This window comes from Anomaloglossus baeobatrachus, chromosome 1 (assembly GCF_048569485.1).
Source record: "Anomaloglossus baeobatrachus isolate aAnoBae1 chromosome 1, aAnoBae1.hap1, whole genome shotgun sequence".
NCBI classification, from domain to species: Eukaryota; Metazoa; Chordata; class Amphibia; order Anura; family Aromobatidae; genus Anomaloglossus; species Anomaloglossus baeobatrachus.
Genome location: NC_134353.1, coordinates 620,554,240 through 620,582,141, shown reverse-complemented (window position 1 = coordinate 620,582,141; position 27,902 = coordinate 620,554,240). Strand labels below are relative to the sequence as shown.

At 45.7% G+C, this 27,902-nt stretch overlaps 1 protein-coding gene across 1 annotated transcript in view; it reads left to right on the top strand.

Moving 5' to 3' along the window:
- The window catches only part of LOC142245804 (contactin-associated protein-like 4), a 795,990-nt gene that overhangs the window by 381,880 nt on the left and 386,208 nt on the right, over positions 1-27,902 (top strand). Inside the window, exon 10 of the mRNA XM_075318773.1 lies at positions 25,736-25,907. Within this exon, the coding sequence (XP_075174888.1) occupies positions 25,736-25,907 (172 nt within the window). The remainder of the gene's footprint in view (positions 1-25,735; positions 25,908-27,902) is intronic.

The window sequence follows — 27,902 nt, the reverse complement described above, 5'->3', positions numbered from 1 at the left end:
AAGCAGGACCCCCAGAACACTCAAACCCTTTAACCTCTATACAGAGATTTTGAATTACACAGGGCCCAAGGTGATCAATATCTGTGGAAGGCTGCAGTCCGAGAGAGCAGTAGTCAGGCAGGGTCAAACCATGAATTGAGGAACAGGAACAGAATGGGATGGCCAGGACTTAATCAGAAAACAAGCAGAGCTAAAATATGGATCGGGCAACGAGGTACATAAACAGCAGGCAGGAGACGTAGTCAGGAAATAAGCACACAAAATCACAAAACACAACTGGGCGGAACAGGAACCAGAGGTTCAGAGCTATGTCTCGCAGTGGTCAGCAGACAGCATGGGCCTAAAAAAGGGTGTGGTGTCTTCCCATTGGTTGTAGCTGATTGATGGTACTTCAGCTGTGAGACACCCACCACCTACAGTCAGCCAGTGGTTCTGCATATCTCAAGGTAAAGCAGCCCAGTGGGTGAGCGGAACCTGCAGCCACCGGCGCCGCTGGCATCGACTCCTTTCCCATCATCAGCACTATGCACGAAAGGAACACGGTGTCACCATGCGACCGTAGTATAAATTGATTGAGCGGACTCCGGTGGTGACTTAACAGCCGTGTGCGACAATGATGCAAACCTGGCTGCGGCCCTTCGTCAGGGCAATGTGACACACGTGCCTTGTATGGCTCACGTGTTGAACCTGGTTCTCCAGCAATTTTTAAACCACCATCTGAGCCTACATGGCCTTCTGCAGTGGGCACGCTCGCTATGTGCTCACTTCCACCATTCACACCCAGCAGCTCAACAACTTGCATCACTCCTGAAGTCTTAAGGTCTGGCGTTTCACCACCTGAAATGCGATGTGCCGACACGCAGGAATTTTAATCTGAACATGTTGCAGCGTCTGTGGCAGCACTGCCAAGCGCTGCTGCAATACGTTATGACGTATAGCCTGGGCTAACTAGATCCAGAGGTAGTGCAGATCACGCTGCTGGAGTGGTGTCAGATCAAGGACCTATGCACCCTTCTTCGTAGTTTACAAATGTCGACGAAGATGTTTAGCACTGTCGATGCCATTATCAGCATGACAATTCCGTTCATCTACATGCTATAGCACACTCTAAACATTATTCGGAGTCAGGTGGTGGGACAAGAGGAAGGGGAGGAAGTACAGGAGGAGTCATATGCGGAAGGAATAACAAGATCTGCAAGGTCCAGACGGTCAGCAGCACCAAGGCGGCAGTCATGGGAAGGTGGTGGAGAGGGATTAAGAAGGGTACATAGTATCAGCAAAACTGTTGAGGAAGGTGCAGGAGCCCATGAAGAAATGGAGGACGAACTGGCAATGGGCATGGAAGACTCAGCAGATGAGGGAGAGCTTGCTCACATTTCGGTTGTGCGAGGTTGGGGGAGAGTGCAGAGGAAGGAGGCATGATCCTCACCTCTCCGCCACCAACACCGGAAGGACTTGGTCTTCCTTGATGCGCCTTCTTACTGCACTACCTACAACATGACCCTCGGATTGTCCGAATTCGAAGTAATGCTGACTAGTGGGTTGCCACACTGTTAGATCCCCGGTACAAGACAAAAATTTGGCTAAATAAGTCCTGCCATAGAAAGGGACGCACGTATGCAGGAGTATCAGCAGAAGGTGGTACGCAATCTTAGATCTGCTTTTCCACTAAACACCAGTGCTGCACGTGAATATCAACGCTTTGTCATGGCTAGGAGGAAATGGTGTTTTACTTGTCCATATCTGAGGGACCGAGGGTTGGCTGCTGTGCTGAGATGGCGTGGCGTAGGGTGTCCCTGCAGAGTTGCAAATTTGGTCATATACAAAATGAGTTGAAAAAGGACAGATGCTGGTGGAAAGGTGTGTTGGAAAGGGGAAAAAAGTTTGTGTCCGTGGGTTTGGTGGTTAAGCAACAGTAACATTTGCTGAAAAAACACCATCTGTTATGGGGGGACTGGCAGATTTGGATAAGGTGGTATATACTATGTTAGCGCTATATAAAAAAATAAAGAAGAAAATAAAGAGAAAGGTATATATCCCAATCGCCAGTCAGTGTCCACCGTGCTCCCAGATGGAAAAGGAGAGGTTGGCAACTGAAAGGTTAGGCGGAGGATACAGACCTGGGTGGTTCTAAAACTAATAGTAGCCTGAACCGAGTTAGATGACACTCAGATCTGGAGACTGGGATCCCTGTTAGCGTCACAGGGTCCACACACACACCCAGCCCAGGAACTCCCTGTTAACAACACAGAAGCCATTGGGTTCACTGTCCGTGTGCGTAGGGGCCACACCTGTGGACAGCAGGTGCATCAGCAGCAGCAGCCCAGTTAATGCCACTGGGCTGCACTAGCAGGACTGGTAGGACAGGAGCTGGTCTTAACCGTTTTGCGTTACCAACTGTGGTGGCGGCCTGCATTGACACCCTATCCCTGCCTACCTCTGGCCTAAAGCCGCAATGGGTTCAACACATGGAGGTGTACTCTTTCAGAGCATAATAGAAAGACTGTGCACCTCCTTGTTGGCTCCAGCCCCTTTTATAACCTGGGTCCGCCCCAAACCATGGTGGACCACAATGCGCCTCCTGGAGACAAAAGCAGAGTGACACGTCATGAGTGGCATAACTAGCGTCCTATTCGGAACCGCCACTTCAATGATGACCTCATGGCAGCCACGACCCAAACACCTCACCAGTCATCGTCTGACCAACAATAATGAGGTGACAAGTCATAGGGGCGGGCCCCTGCAAGCCAGTTGCGAGTTGCCTGGCCACATCGTCAGGACACCTGATGCCCTGTGGTCTATATGTGCCCCCCACATCAGGGGCAGGACCAAAGAGTTCATTACCGGACCTAGCCTCTGATGCAGTTAGTGCCTGAGCATGCTAAGTAGCATGAAATACATTCTCAGAAAAAAGACTATCAGCTTCAGCATGCTGTCTAGGCACAACACAGGACTTAGACACGGCACGGAGTCCAAGTACCTGTGGAAAGAGGCTTTTCGCACTGTGTGGTAGCATGCGCTGTAGCCCAAACTGAGGAGTTAGCCTCAGGTATGGCACAGTCAGGCTGAGCATACTCACTAGGCGAAACACTGAACTTAGGCTGCGGCTGGGGTAAATCAGCACACGCATGCGCACTAGCCGCCTCTCCACACTTAGACGTGGAGGAGAAAGCAGCCAGCTGGGCAACCCGAGGCACAGCCCAAAATGGCAGCTGATGCCTGGGCGCAACTGGAACCGCAGCAGGTTACTTGTGTTTACGGCGGCACCGATTCGTAACAACAAATACCAGCCAATATAACAGGTGTACTTCTTCCTGTGGATAATCTGATATGATCCATTATTTTCACGGACACGACCACCACTAACAAATGTAGATGAGGCACCAAAATAGCATCTGCTTCAATGGATCTCAAGTGCTCCATAACGTGGCCTCTCCTCCACCTTAGGTTCAGTATCCTAAATACTACATTCCTCTGTGGTGTCAACCCAATCGCACTTGCTTCCTAACAGCTCTCAAGTTTCCACCAGCCCTGCTGAGTATGGGGTAACAGAGATGGTTGAGTCTGCAGAGCTGTTCAGTCACAATATAGCCTGGGAATCAGAGGTCTGCCCCAAATCTGCAGTGAGTAAAGACAAGGAAGTTGTTATTATTATTATTATTATTATTATTATTATTATTATTATTATTCTTTATTTATAGAGCATCATTGATTCCATGGTTCTGTACATGAGAAGGGGGTTACATACAGAATACATATACAAGTAACAATAGACAGACTGGTACAGAGGGAAGAGGGTCCTGACCTTGCGGGATTACATTCTAAAGGATTTTGGGGAGGAGACAGTAGGTGGGGTGTAGGTTGGGCAGCAGCTACACACGGTGGTGGGGTCATTGAAGGTTATAGTCATTTCTGGACAGATGAATTTTCAGTTTCTGTTTGAAGCTTGCGGGTGTAGCAGATAATCTGACGTGTTGTGCAAGTTCCAGGAGACAGGGGAAATGATCTGCACAGATGCCCACAAGCTTTGTGAGTCGGATCCAGTCCCCTATGAAGAAGGTGCTGAGCATAATGTACACCCTCATTTCAAAACAGTAAATCCTCCTGGTGGAGACAATGGGGAACATGATGAGGAGACTCAGATACCTGATTGGAACGACAACTTTACTATTCGGTCAGGGCAGGAAGAGGTTATCTCGGAGGACTCAGGAAGAGGGGAATGAAACACACAGGGTGATGATGAGATTGGAGACCCCACTTACTGTCAAACCGAAGTCACCCAGTTGATGAGGTCAGCAGAGGAGGTGGAGGAGGATGCTACTGACGACGAGGTTACGTTGCGTCTTCCTGGACAGAGACAAAGTACTGGAAGCACGTCAACAACTAAATCCTCGGCCACAACTCTGCCTCTAGACAGAAGTCGTGGTGGCTCTGCAGGTCACATGGGCTCTAAGCCTTGACTAGCCTGGGACTTTTTTGACATCACAAAGGATCACCCAAGTCATGTAATCTGTAAGATTTGTCAACAATCTCTAAGTAGAAGGCAAAAACTCACAACTTTGAGTACTTCGTCCATGAAGTGTCACATGGATATGAATTGATAGCGTGAGGGTGTATTGCTCAGCTTTATCCACTGTCAATGCAACATGCTTATTTGCCGTTCATTGCATGCATTGTTGCAGACTATACACAAGGGGCTGCTGTTTTTTTGCATCTGCCTTTGTCTGTTTGGTCACTATAGCAATAGCAAAATGGTCTTCGGCTGTGGACTTGGAGATGCTGTTCATGAACAGAAGGAAAAGCTAAAGGTGTGTGTTACAGCAAGGAGCCACCGCGGAAACACTGCAGTCAACTGTGAGGGGAGTCATGTTGGAGTTTGGTGAGAAGGACCGTAACGCCTGTGAGCAGAATCCTGTGCCACAGACGGACATTCTTCCGGTGCTGTCTATACTGTTTACAGTAAGAGGAGCATAAAGTCTGTATTTATGGCAACTGGATACCACAGTACCCGGGTACGGTAGGCTGTGCCCAGACAGTAATGCAGGCACGCAGCACTTTGTTTTATTAGCAAAACACATATCTGTTCTGGTTAGGCCGACTATATAGCCAATAAAACTTGCTGCCTCTGCACTGTCAAATTGTCACTTACATTTTATAAATCATAGAGTGACAGCGACACATGTTTGCATTGACTGGTGCTTTACAAGATTTCCATGACTGTGTTGCTGAGCTGTGTGGTTTGTATTCACACCGTTATCATCTGCCTTATCTGTGAGGCTTCAGCTAACAAGGGTATTCAGGGGGCGTAATGGGTTTTGTCTATGTTTTGGTAGATAAGTTGTAAGCTCTTCTGATGCGCCACTGGTAAGTCGTGTTCGCGCACACACACACACACACACAATTACTGCTGCTACGCAGAGGGATTACCAGGTAGTAGGTAACTGAATAGATTGTTCTATTCTTTCAGTTTTATGCATGGTTCTTAAGCCAGCTTTACACCTTACAATTAGGTGTGCAATCTCGTATGCGATGTGACATGCCCAGGTTGCATATGGGATCTTATGAGATTGCACGTAGGTCGTTCATTTGCTGTCACACGTGCGTTAGTAGTCTATGTTAAATTGATCAATTTTGTGTGCGATCCTTTAGATCATGTATTCTGTGACGTATGCATTGGGCACCCTTTTTTTTTTTTATTTATTGACTTGCCAAGCGTGTGTAATGTGTAGGGATGCGTTTTTACTATGTCATCTGCCATTCAGCTCTGCTACATGGCCGCTGACAGCAGACACAGACAGCCGTGTAGCAGAGCTGAATGGCAGATGACAGCAGACAAAGACAGAGCCGCACGATCAGAATGAACTCGGGTTAACTTCACCCGACTTCATTGTCATGCTGCGGCTCTGTCTATGTCGCGTCCTGATTAGCGGTCACCAGTGAAGGACTCACCGGTGACCGCTAATCTCCTGAGTAACTGAATTGAGCAGCCCTCTCTCATATACTCACCGATCCCCGATCACCGGCGCGGAGCTGCACGGCTTTCTCACTGCTCCGGCGGCTTTTACTATTTTGAAAAAGCCGGCCGCTCATTAAACAATCTCGTATTCCCTGCTTTCCCTGCCCACCGGCGCCTATGATTGGTTGCAGTGAGACACGCCCCCGTGCTGAGTGACAAGTGTTTCACTGCACCCAATCACAGCAGCCGGTGGGCGTGTCTATATTGTGCAGTGAAATAAATAATTAAATAATTAAAAAAAACGGCGTGCGGTCCCCCCCAATTTTAAAACCAGCCAGATAAAGCCATACGGCTGAAGGCTGGTATTCTCAGGATGGGGAGCTCCACGTTATGGGGAGCCCCCAGCCTAACAATATCAGTCAGCAGCCGCCCAGAATTGCCACATACATAAAATGCGACAGTTCTGGGTCTGTACCCGGCTCTTCCCGATTTGCCCTGGTGCGTTGGCAAATTGGGGTAATAAGGAGTTATTGGCAGCCCATAGCTGCCAATAAGTCCTAGATTAATCATGTCAGGCATCTCCCCGAGATGCCTTCCATGATTAATCTGTAAGTGACAGTAAATAAACACACACACTCGAAAAAATCCTTTATTAGAAATAAAAAACACAAACATATACCTTGGTTCACCAATTTAATAAGCCCGAAAAAGCCCTCCATGTCCGGCATAATCCAGGATGCTCCAGCATCGCTTCCAGCTCTGCTGCATGGAGGTGACCGGAGCTGCAGCAGACACCGCCGCTCCTGTCAGCTCCATGCAGCTCCATGCAGCAAATGAAGACAGCCGCGCGATCAGCTGAGCTTTCACTGAGGTTACCCACTGTCACTGGATCCAGCGGTGGCCGCGGGTAACCTCAGTGACAGCTCAGCTGATCGCGCGGCTGTCTTCATTTGCTGCGTGGAGGTGACAGGAGCGGCGGTGTCTGCTGCAGCTCCGGTCACCTCCATGCAGCAGAAATATATAGAAATTACAGGCTTCACCACATACACTAAAGGTGCTTAGGGGATCAAGAATCATATAGTAAAGAGAATCCCAGCACTCAAATTGAAAACAAGAGGGGAATTATGCAAAAGTGAATTTATTGACTGATACACTGCAAAAGGAACCTAACCAGAGCAACAGCACCAACGTTTCGGCATAGAGCCTTTCTCAAGGTCGTTGCATCACTGGTCAGAGTAAGGAAATACGGGTCTCGGAGGACAACCAGAGGTTTGCAAATAATGGTAAGGTTCCTCACGTTTTTGCAGAGTATGCTCATGGGTGAAGGGGTGACAGGATCACAATGTGAGGTGAGAGGACACCTGCAGTGGAGATCCGGGACTGGCATCAGTGGCAGGGAGAGAGGCTGCAGCGCTGCAATGAAAGGAGTGTAGAATGCACATGTGTTGTACCTTGCTTGGCAGGAAAGGAATGCTAACTTAGTATCCTAGACACTTTGAGGATGGCAGAAAAAGTGTCAGCTCTTTGGGCAAATAAAATAGCGTGGCAAAAGTGTGCAGGTGGGTACAGTGCTCGGGTTCTCTGGGTCAGTGGACAGGAAAGGAACACTAACTTAGTATTCCAGACACTTTGAGGATGGCAGAAAAAGTGTCAGCTCTTTGGGCAAATAAAATAGCATGGCAAAAGTGTGCAGGTGGGTACAGTGCCCGGGTACTGTGGGTCAGTGGACAGGAAAGGAACACTAACTTAGTATTCCAGACACTTTGAGGATGGCAGAAAAGTGTTAGCTCTTTGGGTAAATAAAATAGCATGGCAAAACTGGGTAGGTGGGTACAGTGCACGGGTTTTGTGGGTACCAGGACAGGAAAGGAAAACTAAGTTAGTATTCCAGACACTTTTAGGATGGCAGAAAAAGTGTCAGCTCTTTAGGCAAATAAAATAGCATGGCAAAAGTTGGCAGGTGGGTACAGTGCCCGGGTACTGTGGGTCAGTGGACAGGAAAGGAACACTAACTTAGTATTCCAGACACTTTGAAGATGGCAGAAAAAGTGTCAGCTCTTTGGGCAAATAAAATAGCGTGGAAAAAGTGTACAGGTGGGTACAGTGCCCAGGTTCTGTGGGTCAGTGGACAGGAAAGGAACACTAACTTAGTAGTCCAGACACTTTGAGGATGGCAGAAAAAGTGTCAGCTCTTTGGGCAAATAAAATAGCATGGCAAAAGTGTGCAGGTGAGTACAGTGCCCGGGTTCTGTGGGTCAGTGGACAGGAAAGGAACACTAACTTAGTATTCCAGACACTCTGAGGATGGCAGAAAAAGTGTCAGCTCTTTGGGCAAATAAAATAGCGTGGCAAAAGTGTGCAGGTGGGTACATTGCCCGGGTTTTGGGGGTCAGTGGACAGGAAAGGAACACTAACTTAGTATTCCAGACACTTTGAGGATGGCAGAAAAGTGTTAGCTCTTTGGGTAAATAAAATAGCATGGCAAAACTGGGCAGGTGGGTACAGTGCACGGGTTTTGTGGGTACCAGGACAGGAAAGGAAAACTAAGTTAGTATTCCAGACACTTTTAGGATGGCAGAAAAAGTGTCAGCTCTTTAGGCAAATAAAATAGCATGGCAAAAGTGGGCAGGTGGGTACAGTGCCCGGGTTCTGTGGGTCAGTGGACAGGAAAGGAACACTAACTTAGTATTCCAGACACTTTGAGGATGGCAGAAAAAGTGTCAGCTCTTTGGGCAAATAAAATAGCGTGGCAAAACTGGGGAGGTGGGTACAGTGCCCGGGTTCTGTGGGTACCAGGACAGAAAAGGAAGCCTCACTTTCTATCCCTCCTAATGATGAAATGCATCAAGGAATTCCCTGAGCTGAGGTACACAGACGCTGTTATCTAAAGCTGTACACAGCGTTTGCACGGACCTGCGTAGCAGCTATGGCTATGAACACCTGGAAATCAGCCCTGAAAAGGGCTGAAATAACAAGCAGTCCCTAATCCCTACAGCACTGTGTAGCTTGCACTATGTCTATAGTGCACACAGCAGGATCGGCGGCAGCAGCAGCGTGAGCTGTGACTGTCACCCACACGCAGAAGGCAGATAATGGCGGCGACAGGGAAAATGGCCATATTTTATAAGGCAAGGACATGTGACATTCACAGCCTATGACACATGCCCCTGCTTGTCTGGCAAAAATCCACTTAGCTGTGTGTGTGTCTGTGATTGGCTGACATCCTTGCCCGCCCCACAGCACGTGCGCTTAGGAAAAAAAAAAAAAAAGGCGATCGGCATTCTCTCAGCACCACAGATCTAAACCGCATGCCCCCCTGCACACTATATGCTGAAATTTGATAATAGCGTGAATCACAGGGACTCACACTATTACAGTGAAAAGCCAGCTAGTAACTAGCTAGGCTTTTTGCTGATCGAACTGTTATTGAACGTAACTCAACCTATCGAGCTTTTAGCAAAAAGCTCGCTTTCGAGTTCAATCTCGAGCACCCCCAAAATCCCTCGAACATGAAATTGGCGAACCTCAAACCACGCACATCGCTCAACTCTAGTCATCGCACAAAGTGTTCAGTGCGTGCGGTAATAAGAGGAGCGGGAAGTAGAGGTCTGGGATGAGGTATCTGTGGTGGTGATGAGAAGTGATCAGTACCAGTCTGTTGATCACTGCTACCTGCCATTGTCAGCTTGCAGTTCAGATCATTGTGTATCTAATGCCATCATGTGATACATGGCTCTGGAGAGTATCTAAAACCCACCAGCTGTGAAACACCAATAGGATAGCCAATATGACTGTTTATGAAATAATGGTAGTCTCACATTCAAAGCTTTAGTGAATGGTGAGATATGGAGCTTGAAAGTCGAATGTTGAAAACATTTTACCCTTTTCTTGTCAGTGTAATTTCACTTAAAACTTCAATAATGGGCCCGAATAAAAATGTAGGTAAATATTTTTGTTTGAAACATGTGATGCTCATTCAAACTCACCTGTGGCAAATAACAGGTGTGGACAATATGAAAATCACACCTGAAACCAGATATATACACTGATGAGCAAAAGGGTAACAATGTTTTGAACTTTTGATTTTCAGGCTCCATATCTCCATATCTCCATATATCAAGACAATCATCTTGACTATCGCATACAAAAATTTGACTTACAAGTATTTAGTATATGATTAGTTATGTAGTTTATTACATGTCATAGTGCACTGTAACTGTTTTGCACTTAAAAATCAAAATTTTAATTTTTTTTCTTTTGTTAGTATTTTGTAAATTCACCTTTGGATTTCAACACTGCCTGAATCCTTCTGAGCATGATCTCGGTCAGAATCAAACATGTCTCCACTAGAGATGAGCGAACCGGTCCCGGTTCGGCTCGAGGCCGGTTCGCCGAACGGGGGTCCCGTTCGAGTTCGGTTCGTCGAACGTTCGACGAACCGAACTCGAACGTATAGGCTATAATGGGAGGCAATCACAAACACATAAAAATGCATTATAAATGTACACAAACAGTTAATAAACATTGCCATAACACTTACCGGTCCTCGCGATCCCTTCTGCACTCTGTCTCCTGCCGCTATTCCATCCGATGATCGCTGAATCCTCCCGGTGACCTGCACTGCCAGCAGAGAAGCAGGACCTATCGTGACGTCAAAATAGCCATGTGACCAGTCACGTGGCTATTATCTCATTGGCTACAGACTGGTCACATGACTATGACACGTCATGTAGGACCTGCGAGTGCATCTCTCCGGTACACGGTGCACATATGTGTATCGCCGTGTACCGGCGACATGCTCTAGCACACGGTCGACTCCCCATTCCGTTAGGGACCGGCTGACACAGCCGGTCATTAACGGAGATCACCGTTGCCATAGCAACGCAGTTAGCGGTGACGTCACAGCTAACCGCGGCTCCGGGAGCACCGTTGCTATGGTAACGCGTCTGTCAGCGTTACCGCTAGCAGCCAGCAGTGATCACTCACGGAGTGAAGGCTGCACGCTGCTTCCCGATTGTAGTGAGCATTGTAGTTAGGATGGAGGTTCCCCAGCCCCAAGTGATGCCCCTCACTACAATCGTCACTACTACTACACTAGAAAGAAAGAAGACAGAAGAGCAGGATCGTGGAGGGCTGACAGGGGTAATAAAGATGGAGTCTCTAATGTGTCTGTGTATTTATTTCTATTAAAGTATTTTTTCTCTGTGTGGTGTCTTTTTTTAACCCTTTATTGGAGATTCTTAATGGCCGGGTCAAACGTGCCTGACATTAAGAATCTCTGGCTTAATACTGGCTGGTAAAACAAAGCCAGTATTAACTCATGATTACCCAACAAGCCACCCGGCTCCAGGGCTGTTGGAAGAGTTGGATACAGCGCCAGATGATGGCGCTTCTATGAGAGCGCCATTTTCTGGGACGGCTGCGGACTGAAATCCGCAGCAGAGGCGCCCACAAACCTCGGGCTAACCTGTGCTGCGGATTCCAATCCCCAGCTGCCTAGTTGTACCCGGCTGGACACAAAAATAGGGCGAAGCCCACGTCATTTGTTTTTTAATTATTTCATGAAATAAGTGAAATAATTAAAAAAAACGGGCTTCCCTATATTTTTGGTTCCCAGCCGGGTACAAATAGGCAACTGGGGGTTGGAGGCAGCCCGTGGCTGCCAGCTGTACCTGGCTAGCATACAAAAATATGGCGAAGCCCACGTCATTTTTTTGGTGGGCAAAAAACTTCTGCATACAGTCCTGGATGGAGTATGCTGAGCCTTGTAGTTCTGCAGCTGCTGTCTGCTCTTCTCCATACAGACAGACAGCAGCTGCAGAACTACAAGGCTCAGCATACTCCATCCAGGACTGTATGCAGAAGTTTTTTGCCCCCTGAAAAAATTATGTGGCTTCGCCATATTTTTGTATGCTAGCCAGGTACAGCAGGCAGGTACGGCTGCCCCCAACCCCCAGTTGCCTATTTGTACCCGGCTGGGAACCAAAAATAAAGGGAAGCCCTTTTTTTATTATTTCATGAATTTCATGAAATAATTAGAAAATAAATGACGTAGGCTTTGCCCCATTTTTGTGTCCAGCCAGGTACAACTAGGCAGCTGGGATTGGAATCCGCACCACCGGTTGGCCTGAGCTTTCTGGGCCCCACTGCTGCGAATTGCAGTCTGCAGCCACCTCAGAAAATGGCATTTTCATAGAAGCGCCATCTTCTGGCGCTGTATCCAACTCTTCCAGCACCTGCCTGCTATACCTGGCTAGCATACAAAAATATGGCGAAGCTCACGTCCTTTTTTTGTAGCTTTTTGGCAAAAAAAAAAAAAAATGCTTCCCTGGATTTTCCATTGCCAGTGAAGGTAACACCAAGCAGTGGGGGTTAGCAGCCAGTAGCTGCTTGGATTACCCTTAGCTAGCAATACAAAAAATGCAGTGGGAGCTAACATATATTTTTTTTAATTATTTATTTAAATAACTAAAAATAAAATGGGCTTCCCTGTATTTTGATTGCTGGACATCACAGTGCTGTAAAAATAAATCTTTAAAAAAATGACGTAGCGCTCCGCGGTATTTTTGATTCTCAGCGCAGATAAAGCAGACAGCTATGGGTTGCCACCCCCATCTGCCTGCCGTTACCTTGATTGGCAATCAAAATACAGGGAAGCCCATTAATTTTTTCTATTTAAAAAATAGTTAAAAAAAAAAATTACGTTGGGTCCCCCCATTTTTGATAGCCAGCTAGGGTAAAGCAGACGGCTGTAGCCTGAAAACCACAGCTGGCAGCTTTACCGTGGTTGGGGATCCAATGTGGAGGTCCCCTCAGGCTCTTTTTTATAATTATTTTATAAATATTAATAATTACACAATAAAAGTAGGGGACCCCCCAAATTGGATCACCAGCCAAGGTAAAGCGGACAGCTGTGGTCTGGTATTCTCAGGGTGGGAAGGTCCATAGTTATTGGGCCTTCACAGCCTAAAAATAGCAGGCCGCAGGCACCCCAGACGTGGCGCATCCACTAGATGCGCCAATCCTGGCGCTTCACCCCAGCTCATCCCGTGCCCTGGTGCAGTGGCAAACGGGGTAATAAATCGGGTTGATACTAGCTGTAAAGTCACCTGAGATCAAGCCCAGCAGTTTGTGATGTCATGGCGTCTATTAGATACCCAACATCATAAACTGTCAGTACTAACAAAAACAAAAAATCGACAAAAGAAATTTATTTGAAAAAACAGTCCCCAAAACATTTCCTCTTTCACCAATTTATTGTAAGAAAAAAAATAAAGGGGTCCCACGACGACTCTGGACCGTCTAGAATATGGGGGGGAGACACTCAGGGAACGTATCCCCCATTTTCTAGGAGTGCGGACCCTTCATGTGAGGAGTGTGGGTGCAATGAATCTGCACTCACTCTCCCCGGGTCCACAGCAGCAGAGTCCATGTCGTAATGGTTGCTACCAAAGCTGCAATGCCCTGCTCATGAGGTAAGGGCATGCCTAATCAGGAGAACTACTGTAGAGGAAGCTCTGCTCACTGGTATATAGGTGCTCAGAGGTAATAATAGATAAAATTAGTGAGTAACCTCGGCACTCTATATCTCCCAGACTAAGTCAGTAAGTCACAACGGATAGTAATGCAAAATCACTCTTTATTGGTCCGTATTAAGAAAAATTTTTTTTCATAAGCATATATGTTTTTGTCCAAAACAAGTTACAAATGACGTTTCGGCCTGAGCCTTCGTCAGATTGGACTTATCTGCATGTAATCATGAAAAATGACAATAATCAGTATCACATAAGAGTGAGAGAACAATAACATAAACTCGAACAATGTAGAGGTACAATTGGGATGCAGCAAAAAAATTGCAACACAGCAAGAAATGAAACACATGATACAAATGTCATAATACAGTACAAGGACAATATAGTAATGACAAATATGGGGTCAGAGTAGGCTTAGACAGCTCTGGTACGAAAAAGATGTCAATCATGAAGTAACATGTGCAGTAGGTGTAGAGCTACACTATGCATGGCAGAGCTAATGGGTAGACCGACCATAGAAAAAGTAGAGAAAAAGTGGAGAAAAAGTGGAGAATAAGTGGAACATAAGAGGAGAAAAAGTGGAGAAAAAGTGGAGAAAAAAGTGGAGAAAAAGTGGAGAAAAAGTGGAGAAAAAGTGGAGAAAAAGTGGAGATTAAGAGGAGAAAAAGTGGAGAAAAAAGTGGAGAAAAAGTGGAGAAAAAGTGGAGCATAAGTGGAGAAAAAGTGGAGAAAAAGTGGAGAAAAAGTGGAGCATAAGAGGAGAAAAAGTGGAGAAAAAAGTGGAGAAAAAGTGGAGAAAAAGTGGAGCATAAGAGGAGAAAAAGTGGAGAAAAAGTGGAGAAAAAGTGGAGCATAAGAGGAGAAAAAGTGGAGAAAAAGTGGAGAAAAAGTGGAGCATAAGAGGAGAAAAAGTGGAGATTAAGAGGAGAAAAAGTGGAGAAAAAGTGGAGCATAAGAGGAGAAAAAGTGGAGAAAAAGTGGAGAAAAAGTGGAGAAAAAGTGGAGCATAAGAGGAGAAAAAGTGGAGATTAAGAGGAGAAAAAGTGGAGAAAAAATGGAGAAAAAGTGGAGAAAAAGTGGAGAAAAAGTGGAGCATAAGAGGAGAAAAAGTGGAGAAAAAAGTGGAGAAAAAGTGGAGAAAAAGTGGAGAAAAAGTGGAGATTAAGAGGAGAAAAAGTGGAGCATAAGAGGAGAAAAAGTGGAGAAAAAAGTGGAGAAAAAGTGGAGAAAGTGGAGAAAAAAATGGAGAAAAAGTGGAGAAAAAGTGGAGAAAAAGTGGAGAATAAGAGGAGAAAAAGTGGAGAAAAAGTGGAGAAAAAGTGGAGAATAAGAGGAGAAAAAGTGGAGAATAAGTGGAGAAAAAAATGGAGAAAAAGTGGAGAAAAAGTGGAGAAAAAGTGGAGCATAAGAGGAGAAAAAGTGGAGAAAAAGTGGAGAAAAAGTGGAGAAAAAGTGGAGCATAAGAGGAGAAAAAGTGGAGAAAAAAGTGGAGAAAAAGTGGAGAAAAAGTGGAGCATAAGAGGAGAAAAAGTGGAGAAAAAGTGGAGAAAAAGTGGAGCATAAGAGGAGAAAAAGTGGAGAAAAAGTGGAGAAAAAGTGGAGCATAAGAGGAGAAAAAGTGGAGAAAAAGTGGAGAAAAAAGTGGAGAAAAAGTGGAGAAAAAGTGGAGAAAAAGTGGAGAAAAAGTGGAGAAAAAGTGGAGATTAAGAGGAGAAAAAGTGGAGAAAAAGTGGAGAAAAAGTGGAGCATAAGAGGAGAAAAAGTGGAGAAAAAAGTGGAGAAAACGTGGAGAAAACGTGGAGAAAAAGTGGAGAAAAAGTGGAGCATAAGAGGAGAAAAAGTGGAGAAAAAGTGGAGAAAAAAGTGGAGAAAAAGTGGAGAAAAAGTGGAGAAAAAGTGGAGAAAAAGTGGAGAAAAAGTGGAGCATAAGAGGAGAAAAAGTGGAAAAAAAGTGGAGAAAAAGTGGAGAAAAAGTGGAGCATAAGAGGAGAAAAAGTGGAGAAAAAGTGGAGAAAAAAGTGGAGAAAAAGTGGAGAAAAAGTGGAGAAAAAGTGGAGAAAAAGTGGAGATTAAGAGGAGAAAAAGTGGAGAAAAAGTGGAGAAAAAGTGGAGCATAAGAGGAGAAAAAGTGGAGAAAAAAGTGGAGAAAACGTGGAGAAAACGTGGAGAAAAAGTGGAGAAAAAGTGGAGAAAAAGTGGAGAAAAAGTGGAGCATAGGAGGAGAAAAAGTGGAGAAAACGTGGATTACACAATAAAAGTAGGGGACCCCCCAAATTGGATCACCAGCCAAGGTAAAGCGGACAGCTGTGGTCTGGTATTCTCAGGGTGGGAAGGTCCATAGTTATTGGGCCTTCACAGCCTAAAAATAGCAGGCCGCAGGCACCCCAGACGTGGCGCATCCACTAGATGCGCCAATCCTGGCGCTTCACCCCAGCTCATCCCGTGCCCTGGTGCAGTGGCAAACGGGGTAATAAATCGGGTTGATACTAGCTGTAAAGTCACCTGAGATCAAGCCCAGCAGTTTGTGATGTCATGGCGTCTATTAGATACCCAACATCATAAACTGTCAGTACTAACAAAAACAAAAAATCGACAAAAGAAATTTATTTGAAAAAACAGTCCCCAAAACATTTCCTCTTTCACCAATTTATTGTAAGAAAAAAAATAAAGGGGTCCCACGACGACTCTGGACCGTCTAGAATATGGGGGGGAGACACTCAGGGAACGTATCCCCCATTTTCTAGGAGTGCGGACCCTTCATGTGAGGAGTGTGGGTGCAATGAATCTGCACTCACTCTCCCCGGGTCCACAGCAGCAGAGTCCATGTCGTAATGGTTGCTACCAAAGCTGCAATGCCCTGCTCATGAGGTAAGGGCATGCCTAATCAGGAGAACTACTGTAGAGGAAGCTCTGCTCACTGGTATATAGGTGCTCAGAGGTAATAATAGATAAAATTAGTGAGTAACCTCGGCACTCTATATCTCCCAGACTAAGTCAGTAAGTCACAACGGATAGTAATGCAAAATCACTCTTTATTGGTCCGTATTAAGAAAATTTTTTTTTCATAAGCATATATGTTTTTGTCCAAAACAAGTTACAAATGACGTTTCGGCCTGAGCCTTCGTCAGATTGGACTTATCTGCATGTAATCATGAAAAATGACAATAATCAGTATCACATAAGAGTGAGAGAACAATAACATAAACTCGAACAATGTAGAGGTACAATTGGGATGCAGCAAAAAAAGTGGAGAAAAAGTGGAGAAAAAGTGGAGCATAAGAGGAGAAAAAGTGGAGATTAAGAGGAGAAAAAGTGGAGAAAAAGTGGAGCATAAGAGGAGAAAAAGTGGAGAAAAAGTGGAGAAAAAGTGGAGAAAAAGTGGAGCATAAGAGGAGAAAAAGTGGAGATTAAGAGGAGAAAAAGTGGAGAAAAAATGGAGAAAAAGTGGAGAAAAAGTGGAGAAAAAGTGGAGCATAAGAGGAGAAAAAGTGGAGAAAAAAGTGGAGAAAAAGTGGAGAAAAAGTGGAGAAAAAGTGGAGATTAAGAGGAGAAAAAGTGGAGAAAAAGTGGAGAAAAAGTGGAGCATAAGAGGAGAAAAAGTGGAGAAAAAAGTGGAGAAAACGTGGAGAAAACGTGGAGAAAAAGTGGAGAAAAAGTGGAGCATAAGAGGAGAAAAAGTGGAGAAAAAGTGGAGAAAAAAGTGGAGAAAAAGTGGAGAAAAAGTGGAGAAAAAGTGGAGAAAAAGTGGAGAAAAAGTGGAGCATAAGAGGAGAAAAAGTGGAAAAAAAGTGGAGAAAAAGTGGAGAAAAAGTGGAGCATAAGAGGAGAAAAAGTGGAGAAAAAGTGGAGAAAAAAGTGGAGAAAAAGTGGAGAAAAAGTGGAGAAAAAGTGGAGAAAAAGTGGAGAAAAAGTGGAGATTAAGAGGAGAAAAAGTGGAGAAAAAGTGGAGAAAAAGTGGAGCATAAGAGGAGAAAAAGTGGAGAAAAAAGTGGAGAAAACGTGGAGAAAACGTGGAGAAAAAGTGGAGAAAAAGTGGAGAAAAAGTGGAGAAAAAGTGGAGCATAGGAGGAGAAAAAGTGGAGAAAACGTGGAGAAAAAGTGGAGAAAAAGTGGAGAAAAAGTGGAGCATAAGAGGAGAAAAAGTGGAGATTAAGAGGAGAAAAAGTGGAGAAAAAGTGGAGAAAAAGTGGAGAAAAAGTGGAGAAAAAGTGGAGAAAAAGTGGAGCATAAGAGGAGAAAAAGTGGAGAAAAAAGTGGAGAAAAAGTGGAGAAAAAGTGGAGAAAAAGTGGAGATTAAGAGGAGAAAAAGTGGAGCATAAGAGGAGAAAAAGTGGAGAAAAAAGTGGAGAAAAAGTGGAGAAAGTGGAGAAAAAAATGGAGAAAAAGTGGAGAAAAAGTGGAGAAAAAGTGGAGAATAAGAGGAGAAAAAGTGGAGAAAAAGTGGAGAATAAGAGGAGAAAAAGTGGAGAATAAGTGGAGAAAAAATGGAGAAAAAGTGGAGAAAAAGTGGAGAGAAAGTGGAGAAAAAAATGGAGAAAAAGTGGAACACCCTTTGGTACCTTTCATGTGGCACTAAGGGGTGCTTAGCTTTGTATTTAGCCAAAAAAATGAAAAAAAAATGACATAGGGTTCCCCCTAGTTTTGTAGCCAGCTAGGGTAAAGCAGACGGCTGCAGCCTGCAGACCACAGCTGGCAACCTCACCTTGGCTGGTAATCCAAAACTGAGGGCACCCCACGCTGTTATTTTAAATTAAATAAATAATTGAAAAAAAAAACACGTAGGGGTCCCCCAAAATTGGATCACCAGCCAAGGTAAAGCAGACAGCTGGGGCCTGATATTCACAGACTAGGGAGGTCCATGGTTATTGGAATCTCCCCAGCCTAAAAATAGCAGGCCACAGCCGCCCCAGAAGTGGCGCATCCATTAGATGCGCCAATCCTGGTGCTTCGCCCCAGCTCATCCCGCGCCCTGGTGCGGTGGCAAACGGGGTAATATTTGGGGTTAATACCAGATGTGTAATGTCACCTGGCATCAAGCCCTGGGGTTGGTGAGGTCAGGCGTCTATCAGATACCCGACATCACCAACCCAGTCAGTAATAAAAAAAAAATACACGACAAACACATTTTTATTTGAAAAAACACTCCCCAAAACATTCCCTCTTTAACCAATTTATTAGATTGAAAAACAAATCCAGGTCTGGTGTAATCCAAGGGGTTGCCATGACGATGCACACTGTCCCAGTCAATGAAGAGCAGGATGTTCCCCATTGGCTGGGAGAGCAGTGCAGTGACCTGAGCTAACATCAATGGGTCAGCCCAGGTCACTGCAGGGGGGTGACAAGTGCTGCTGTCAGTGAGGTACATTACCTGCGCTGATCTCCAGCACACTGACAGCCCCTGTCACTGAGCTCAATGACCGCCCGGCGCCTTCACACCAAGTATCGCGAGAGGTCCGTGACGTCACCGCTAGTCAGTCTCGGGTCGGAAGCGATAGGTGATGTGACAAGCGGCGGCCATGGAGGACAGTGACAGCGCTGAGGTCGGGATGGCGGAACTTCATCACCGCAGGTAAGCCGAGCGAGCGAGCGAGCGAGCGGGCGGGCGGGCGGGCGGGCGGGCGGGCGGGGGGGGGGGGGGATGTGGATGTGTGTGTGTGTGTGTTTGTGTATGTGTATGTATGTGTACATGCCGCGGGCAGGAGGGGGTGGAGCGAGCTGAGCGGGAAAGTGTGGGCTTCCTGCACGTAACTAAGATAAACATCGGGTTACTAACCAAAGCGCTTTGCTTGGATACCCGATGTTTATCTTGGTTACCAGCTTGTGGCAGGCTGCCAGCGATGGCTCCTGCTCACTGTAGCTGTAAAAAGCCCTGCTTTTTGCTGCTAGAACCGTTCTCGAACGTATCTAGAACTATCGAGCTTTTAGCAAAAAGCTCGAGTTCTAGTTCGATCTCGAACAGCCCAAAAATCACTCGAACCTAGAACTGGAGAACCACGAACCACGAACCGCGCTCAACTCTAGTCTCCACCAAAATCTGATCCAATGTCTCTTCTACATGTTCCCAATTTGGGTGCATAATGGCTGACTCATTTAAGTGTGTATACATATTTTTTTCAACTCTACCCACAATTATTCGATTGGTTTGAGGCTTTGAGACTGTGGGAGCCAATCTAGCACATCTATTTCATTAAACCATATCTTTGCCAATCTTGATGTATGCTTTGGGTCGCTGTCCTGCTAGAATCCTACTATGTCATCTTTTTTACTCATAGTATTTAAGTGTATGAAGTAATTTGTCATGTAGGATACTCAAATATAGTTCAGCACTGAGACCATCATTGAACCAGGAAACGTTTCCAATGCCTTTGGGTGTGAAATAACCCCATACCATCAGGCTTCCTCCACCAAACTGTACAGTTCCTTCAAGTTCCCTGTCGATTAGCACTTTTTACCTTGCTTTTACCCCCATCGTGCTCCATCCCCCATGCTGCGCACCCCCATCGTGCTCCTTTCCCCATGCTGCGCATCCCCATTGTGCTCCATCTCCCATGCTGCGCACCCCCATCGTGCTCCATCCCCCATGCTGCGCACCCCCATCGTGCTCCATCCCCCATGCTGCGCACCCCCATCATGCTCCATCCCCCATGCTGCACACCCCTCATCATGTTCCATCCCCCATGCTGCGCACCCCTTATCGTGCTCCATCCCCCATGCTGCGCACCCCCCATCGTTCTCCATCCCCCATGCTGCGCACCCCCTATTGTACTCCAACCCCCATGCTGCGCACCCCCTATCATGCTCCATCCCCCACGCTGCGCACCCCCCATCGTGCTCCATCCGACATGCTGCGCACCCCCCATCGTGCTCCATCTGACATGCTGCGCACCCCCCATCGTGCTCCATCCCCCATACTGCGCACCCCTTATCGTGCTCCATCCCCCATGATACACAGCCCCCATCGTGCTCCATCCTCCATGCTGCACACCCCCCATTGTGCTCCATCCTCCATGCTGCGCACCCCCCATTGTGCTCCATCCCCCATGCTGTGCACCCCCCATCGTGCTCCATCTCCCATGCTGCACACCACCCATCATGCTCCATCCCCCATGCTGTGCACCCCCCATCGTGCTACATCTCCCATGCTGCGCACCCCCCATCATGCTCCATCCTCCATGCTGCACACCCCCCATCGTGCTCCATCCTCCATGCTGCACACCCCCCATCGTGCTCCATCCCCCATGCTGGGGCCGCCGGGGGTGGGTCCAAGCGTGGCAACGTGTGCCGGGGGCGGGGCTGAGCGGGCGAGGTGTCAGCGTATGCCGGCTCCCTGCACATGTGTACCAGGAGCCGGTGTACGCTGGTAACCATGATACACATCGGGTAACTAAGGGAAGCGCTTCCTTTAGTTACGCAATGTGTATTATGGTTACCAGCGTACACCGGCTCCGTCACGATCCCAGCATCGCAAGGTTATATCCGCCGAGGGCGGGGCCGAGTGTGCCAACGTGTGGCGGGGGCGAGCGGGCGAGGCTTCAGCGTATGCCGGCTCCCTGCACATGTGTACCGGGAGCTGGTGTACGCTGGAGCGGGCGATGCGTGCGGAGGGCCAGGTGCCGGCTCCCTGCACATGTGTACCGGGAGCCGGTGTACACTGGAGCGGGGCTGAGCGGGCGAGGCGTCAGCGTATGCCGACTCCCTGCCCATGTGTACCGGGAGTCGGTGTACGCTGGAGCGGGCGATGCGTGCGGAGGGCCGGGGCAAGCGGCTAATCCATGCGGGGGGCGGGGCCAGGCCGAGGCGAGCGGCCAATCCGTGGGGGGGCGGGGCCAGGCTGAGCCCAGCGGCCAATCCGACAGTTGTCACTGTAATGAGACTGTCACGGTGACACAATTTTGGAGCAAGACAGACAGACAGACAGACAGAATAAGGCAATTATATATATATATATATATATATATATATATATATATATATATATATATATATATATATATATACACTAGAGATCAAAATTAGAGAACAACACATAATTTCCTAAATGTTAAGGTCATTGTGTAGTCATATGTGATTATATCCTAACATCACTACACTTGCAGTATTTTAGGCTTATTTCATAAATTACATTTTTTCAAAAGCACATAATAAAAATGTACACTAGATAAATGAAAAAGAAAATTAGAGAACACTTTCAGATACCTACAAGTCATTGGAGTTAATCTGGCACCTGATGCTAACTTCATTAATTATCTGACAAACCCTATTTAACTGGCAGCCTAACTTTAAAGTTTGCACTCACTAACTAAAATGGTGTGTTGTTCCAAAGTGACTGAAACCCTCTGGGAGCAGATTGTCCAGATGAAAGCCAAAGGGGTGACCTTATCAGTCATAGCAAGAGAAGTTGGTCATTCCAAGTCTGTGATTTCGAGAATATTGCATCTTTACAACATCACAAACTCTTTCAAGTCCCCCAGCAATAAACATGCTAAGGATCTGTCTCATCATACAGTATCACAACATTTTAAGAGAATTTGGACTGAAAACCCACTCTGCAGTGACCAAACCTCTCATTGCCAGAAATAATCAAAAGGCTAGACTCATCTTTAGTGAGGACCATGCTGTGGACAGAGGAGAAGTGGTCCACAGTTCATTTTAGTGATGAAAGCAAGATTAATTTGTTTGGGTCTTCTGGGAAACATTATGTTTGTCAACAAACTTGGGAACGACTGAACCCAAAGTGTGGTAAGAAGTCAGTGAAAGGTGGTGGAGGAAGTGTCATGGTTTGGGGATTGTTTTCTGCAGCAGGAGCTGGACCTCTCATACAGCTACATGGCAGAGTGAATGCAAGTGTGTGTCAGTACCTTCTTCAGCAACACGTCGTTCCTTACTTGTATTCATCAGCCAGCCAGCAATTTTCATGCAGGACAATGCCCCCTGTCACACAGCTAAATGAGTAAAGCAGTTCCTTGAAATAAAAAACATTGAAACAATGAAATGGTCAGAGCTGAGTCCCGATCTAAACTCAATAGAAAACCTCTGGAAAATCTTTGGTGCCAAAGTCGTGGCGAAAAAACCATAACAGTCAAAGAACTGTGTGAGAGACTGGAAGAAGAGTGGACAAAAATCACTAAAGAGCAGTATGAGACACAAGTGATGTCTTCTGGCTGCAGATGTGCTGAAGTCATTCAGAGCAAATGCCTGTAAACTTCCTACTGATTGGTGACTGTTACCTTCAGAACATTTACTAATAATCTTTCTCTGTGCTACAGTCAGTGCTGTTCTCTAATTATGATCATCACATTTTGGGCAAAATAAAGGTTTTATGTTGATAAACTTTTGTTCTTTTGTATAACACTGTTCTAGTGGCATGGTGCACCTCTTACAAAAAAAACCTTCCAATGGTCATCAATGTAGATTACATTATTTCTGAAAAAAGGAAGTAATCATACATTGTTCTCTAATACAGAGACAGAGACCCTGATTCCAGTGATGTGTCACTTACTGAGCTGTTTGCTGTCATTTTGATAAAATCAATGTTTTCCCGGCTGCAGATCTAGCAGTTATACAGGGCTTATAAATATGCTGGACTACCTGGCAGCAGAAAAATTAGCCCTCTAATGATTACTTCAGATTAACCAGTGATTTTATCAAAAGTACACTAAGCAGCCCAGTAAGTGACACATCGCTAGAATCAGGATCTCTGCAACCACTTATGCTGCTCTCAGATTAGGTGTCAAAAACCTGCTGACAGGTTCCCTTTAAATATGTGCATGTGTAGTAACTATTTTCTCTTGTGTGATTTTACCTGGCCAGGCGGCAGCATAACCAGCAAAATATTCGCTACTATTATTTTAACCCCGTAGGAAAGCAATAAAAAGAAAAGGAGTTCTGAAAGTGTTAGTAACACATGTGATAATCTTATTTGAGCCCCAGTGGGGAAATTCAGGTGAAGTTCAGTGTTTCCAACTGCATTGTCTCCGTACATTTACTGTCTTGTATAGAGGAGTCGCTTTTTAGGATCAGTGTTTGCTTGAAATTTTTATGATATAGTAGATGTCAAAAAAGTTTGGTATCCTTGTTACTGACATTATAAATATCTATAAATCTCATGTAATAAACATCTAACTACCCTACCTGCACAACAGTTTTCCTCTTTGTGATCTCATCTGGGAAGCAGCTTCTATTTGTAACCTTTATGTAACGGATGTATATTTCACTAAACGTTCATTTCTACATTCCTATAATAGTATAAGAAAGCCGAACATAGCTGATCAGAGCCAAGAAGCAAAAAAAAGAAACAAAATCTAAAAGCAAAAAAAATCTTGTTTTTTTTTTTGTTTTTTTCTTTAACTCCTTTAAGAACGAAAACCATTTTTTCAATTTCTACCCATTCTTTCTATTCTGCCCTCACTTTCTTCAGGAATAATTCAAATTTATGAATTAACTTAAGGTTAATTCATTTTAGACATGGGGTTTGCAGGGGACCGTCACATTTCAGTTGTTCATCATGTTTTTTTTAACTGTAGTTTTATACTTTGCTAATGCACTTGCAATTACAAATTATGCAGCAAATGGAACCTTTACATGATGGGCCCAAAAGGTGACAGACCAACCCCATTGATTCAAATAGGGCACCCTTGTTTTTTTGTTAGGGTTTTGGATATTTACCCGAAAAAAATGGCACTGCATAATTTAAGTGTAGCTTTTAGATAGCTAAAAATGGCGGCACCTTCTTCATAACCTCCCAATGGGGTTTCAACTGAAGATTTGAATGTAGCCTAAAGCGGGCTTTACACGCTACGACATCGCTAATGCGGAGTCGTTGGGGTCACGGAATTCGTGACGCACATCCGGCCGCATTAGCGATGCCGTTGCGTGTGACATCGATTAGCGATTTTGCATCGTTGCAAAACATTGAAAAATCGCTAATCGGCGACACGGGGGTCCATTCCCAATTATCGTTACTTCAGCAGTAACGAGGTTGTTCCTCGTTCCTGCGGCATCACACATCGCTGCGTGTGACGCCGCAGGAGCGAGGAACGTCTCCCTACCAGCCTCCCGGCCGCTATGCGGAAGGAAGGAGGTGGGCGGGATGTTACGTCCCGCTCATCTCCGCCCCTCCGCTGCGATTGGGCGGCGGTTCAGTGACGTCGCTGTGACGCCGCACGGACCGCCCCCTTAGAAAGGAGGCGGTTCGCCGGTCACAGCGACGTCGCCGGACAGGTAAGTATGTGTGACGGCTCTGGACGATGTTGTGCGCCACGGGCAGCGATATGCCCGTGTCGCGCAACAGATGGGGGCGGGTACGCACACTAGCGATATCGGGACCGATATCGCAGTGTGTAAAGTAGCCTTTAGTTCCATCATGATTTCAGGATTCAGAACATAAGTATTTGGGGTATCATTGAACTCAATCAGTGATGGCTTAAAGAAAGACTTAAGGAAATTGATGCAGTTTTCTGTCAGTTAATTCAGCTAAGGCCTCTTTCACACGTCCGTTCAAAACACGCAAGTTTTGCACGGTCCATAATGTAGGTGTGTATGTGCATGTGTGTGTGTGTTTGTCCGCATGTGTGTATTCAGTGTGTGCTGTCAGTGTTCTATTCGTGGGAAATTCACATAGCACACTGACAGCATGAACTTCTATACTTACCTGTCCCCGATGCCACTGTGTCCGGCACTACTGCTGCTTCCGGCTCGAAGTGCAGTGATTATGCAATGAGCATAATGAGCGGGGATCGGAAGCAAGTGACAGCAGCGCTGGACACATAAGTGGAGACAGATGAGTATAGAAAAGCATTTTATTTGACAGACACGTATTTTCGGGTACGTGTCACACTGATGTCACACAGAGTATATCAGTGTGCGGTCCGTGTGACATCCGTGCTACCGGAGAAAAATGGACATGTCTACGTGTGGAGCACAAGGACACACATATGCTCTACATGGACACACGGACTGTGTGAAAACATGCATGTGCGTGCAGACTCATTGATTTTAATGGGTCTAGTAATTTCCATGTCTCCGGTCCGTGTGAAAACGGATGTCACACGTACCGGAAACACGGACATGTGAAGAAGACCTTTTGAAGTGCGTGAACCAAGCACAAGACTAAAATTCATTTTATAGCAAATAAATGGTAGGATGTTGTCTTTAACTATAATATTAACCCTATATTGCACATTTGTAAAAATACTTAAAAATGTCATAGATGTATTTTCAAATATATATATATTTCTCTTTTCTTTAGGTTGTCCCAACAACAGTTCTCTGCATGAATGTATGAATCCTGTTACTACTTTCTTTGGATGCATGAAATTAATTTCCATTGCCTTGAAAGTGATTGACCTTATTCAAGTACAGCAAAGTATGCTTGGTAACTTCAGCGACCTGCAGATTGATTTATGTGGTATCATTGACAGGTAAGAGCATAAAGCCTATCCTGCTTTTTCTTCTTTTCTTACCATGGTATAAAACTATATCAATACAATTGGAGTACCTGCTATTACATTTGCATGCTATGCTGCACTAAATAAAGCCAAAATATTGCATAAATGTATTGTTAAAAAATATTACTCCATATTGCATCAATAAACTGGGAAGCTGGGGTACATCCTCTGCAATGGCCCTTGAAACCTAAGCATTAGGGTAAATCTCTTGCTTCCTAGATCATCATGTTCATTGGTAAAATCTTCAGTAATGAGAGGTGATATGTCTTGGCCAATTGTTAAAGCTGCATAGCCCTAAAGCCAGCCAATAAAATGATACTTTTACAGGGAATCTGTCACCTTATTGCATTTTTTTAGTTATTAATATGGGCATACAGGGGGCATAAAGGTGAAATTAGCTATACCTATATTCCTCCTGGATGAGGGGTCCTTTTGCAAAAATAATCTTTTAGATGTTCTATCTTCTGCGCTATGTGCAATGCGCTGCCTGGAAGATAAGTCTGCCTCTAGTCTTCATTGTACAGAATTCCTCCCCCCCTTCTCTTCCCTAGTGTCCCACTGACATCAGGTGTGTGGACAGAAATCTCGCGCCTGCGCATTATGCCTGACGTCTCTTCCCTGCACTCTTCTGCATTTCTGTGGGCACATTCTTGAATTTTGCTTTGCGCAGGCACTGGGGAGTCACTGCTGCTTCACAGTGCAGGGGAAAAATGGCAGGCAGAATGCGCATGTGCGGGATTTCAGGCTGTGCTCCTGATGTCACAGGGACTCTGAAAAGAAGGGAAGGAAGAATCCTGTATAATGAAGACGGGAGGCAGACTTATTTTCTGGGCAGCACATGCCCCATAGCCTGGAAGATAGAAGATATAAAAAAGGATTTTTACAAAATGACCCCTCATCCAGGAGGCATTCAAGTATGGCTAATTACACCTCTATGTCACCTGTATGGCCATATTAATAACTAAAAAAACTCAAAAAAAGTGACAGATTCCCTTTAAGGATTTGTTAAGAAAGAAATTAGAAAAAGGGTTCCACTAATATTATTGTTCATCCCCAATAAAATAAACTGTTTGTGGACCTGTTTTTAAAAATTTTGATAAATTTTTATATTTTTAATACTGGAGAACAAATGAAGTGGGATATCTGTAAACTAGTGATGAGCGAGCATGCTTGTAACTACTCGGTACTCGCACGAGTATCGCTGTACTCGGGCTGCTCGGCGGGGACCGAGTAATCTCGCGATACTCGTGCTGTACTCGTGGTCTTCATCCCTGCATGTTGGCGCTCTTTTGAGAGCCAGCCCTCATGCAGGGATTGGCTGGCAGACCACTGCAATGCCACAGCCCTGTTAGTTGTGGAATTGCAGTGATTGGCCGGCCTGCACAGCGTGACCGAGCCTTTATACCGGCCGGCGCGCTGTGCTCTGCTCACAGCTATCCAGACAGTCAGTGCAGGGAGAGTGTCGCTGATTCAGGGAAAGCTTTGCGGCCCTTTATAGCTTTTTCAGTTGCAGGGCTGCAAACAGTGTGACCAAAAGTCATTCTCAGGACTATTCTAGTTGTATACAGGCAGGCAGGGTATAGCCAGGTCGGAGTACAGTAGCAGAGTCCTTCTCAGGACTATTGTTGCTATATACAGGCAGGGTATAGCCAGGTCTGAATACAGGCTAGTGACCAGAAGAGTCCTTGTCAGGACTATTGTACCAGTATACAGGCAGGCAGGCAGGCAGGCAGGGTATATATAGCCATTCCTAGTGGTGACCGTATTCCAGCCTTCATCATATCTGGGGCTGGTGTACACAGTCTAAAACAGTCCAGATAGTGTCTGACTTGTCTGTAATTGTCGCTCCCCAAAAAAACCTGTTAGGTTCTTAGTGCGTCCGTGCTTGGTTTTTAAAACCGCATGTGTGTGCCTGTCGGTGGCAGCGTACAGGTGCACTTGTGTGCAATTTCCACAAACTTTGATATA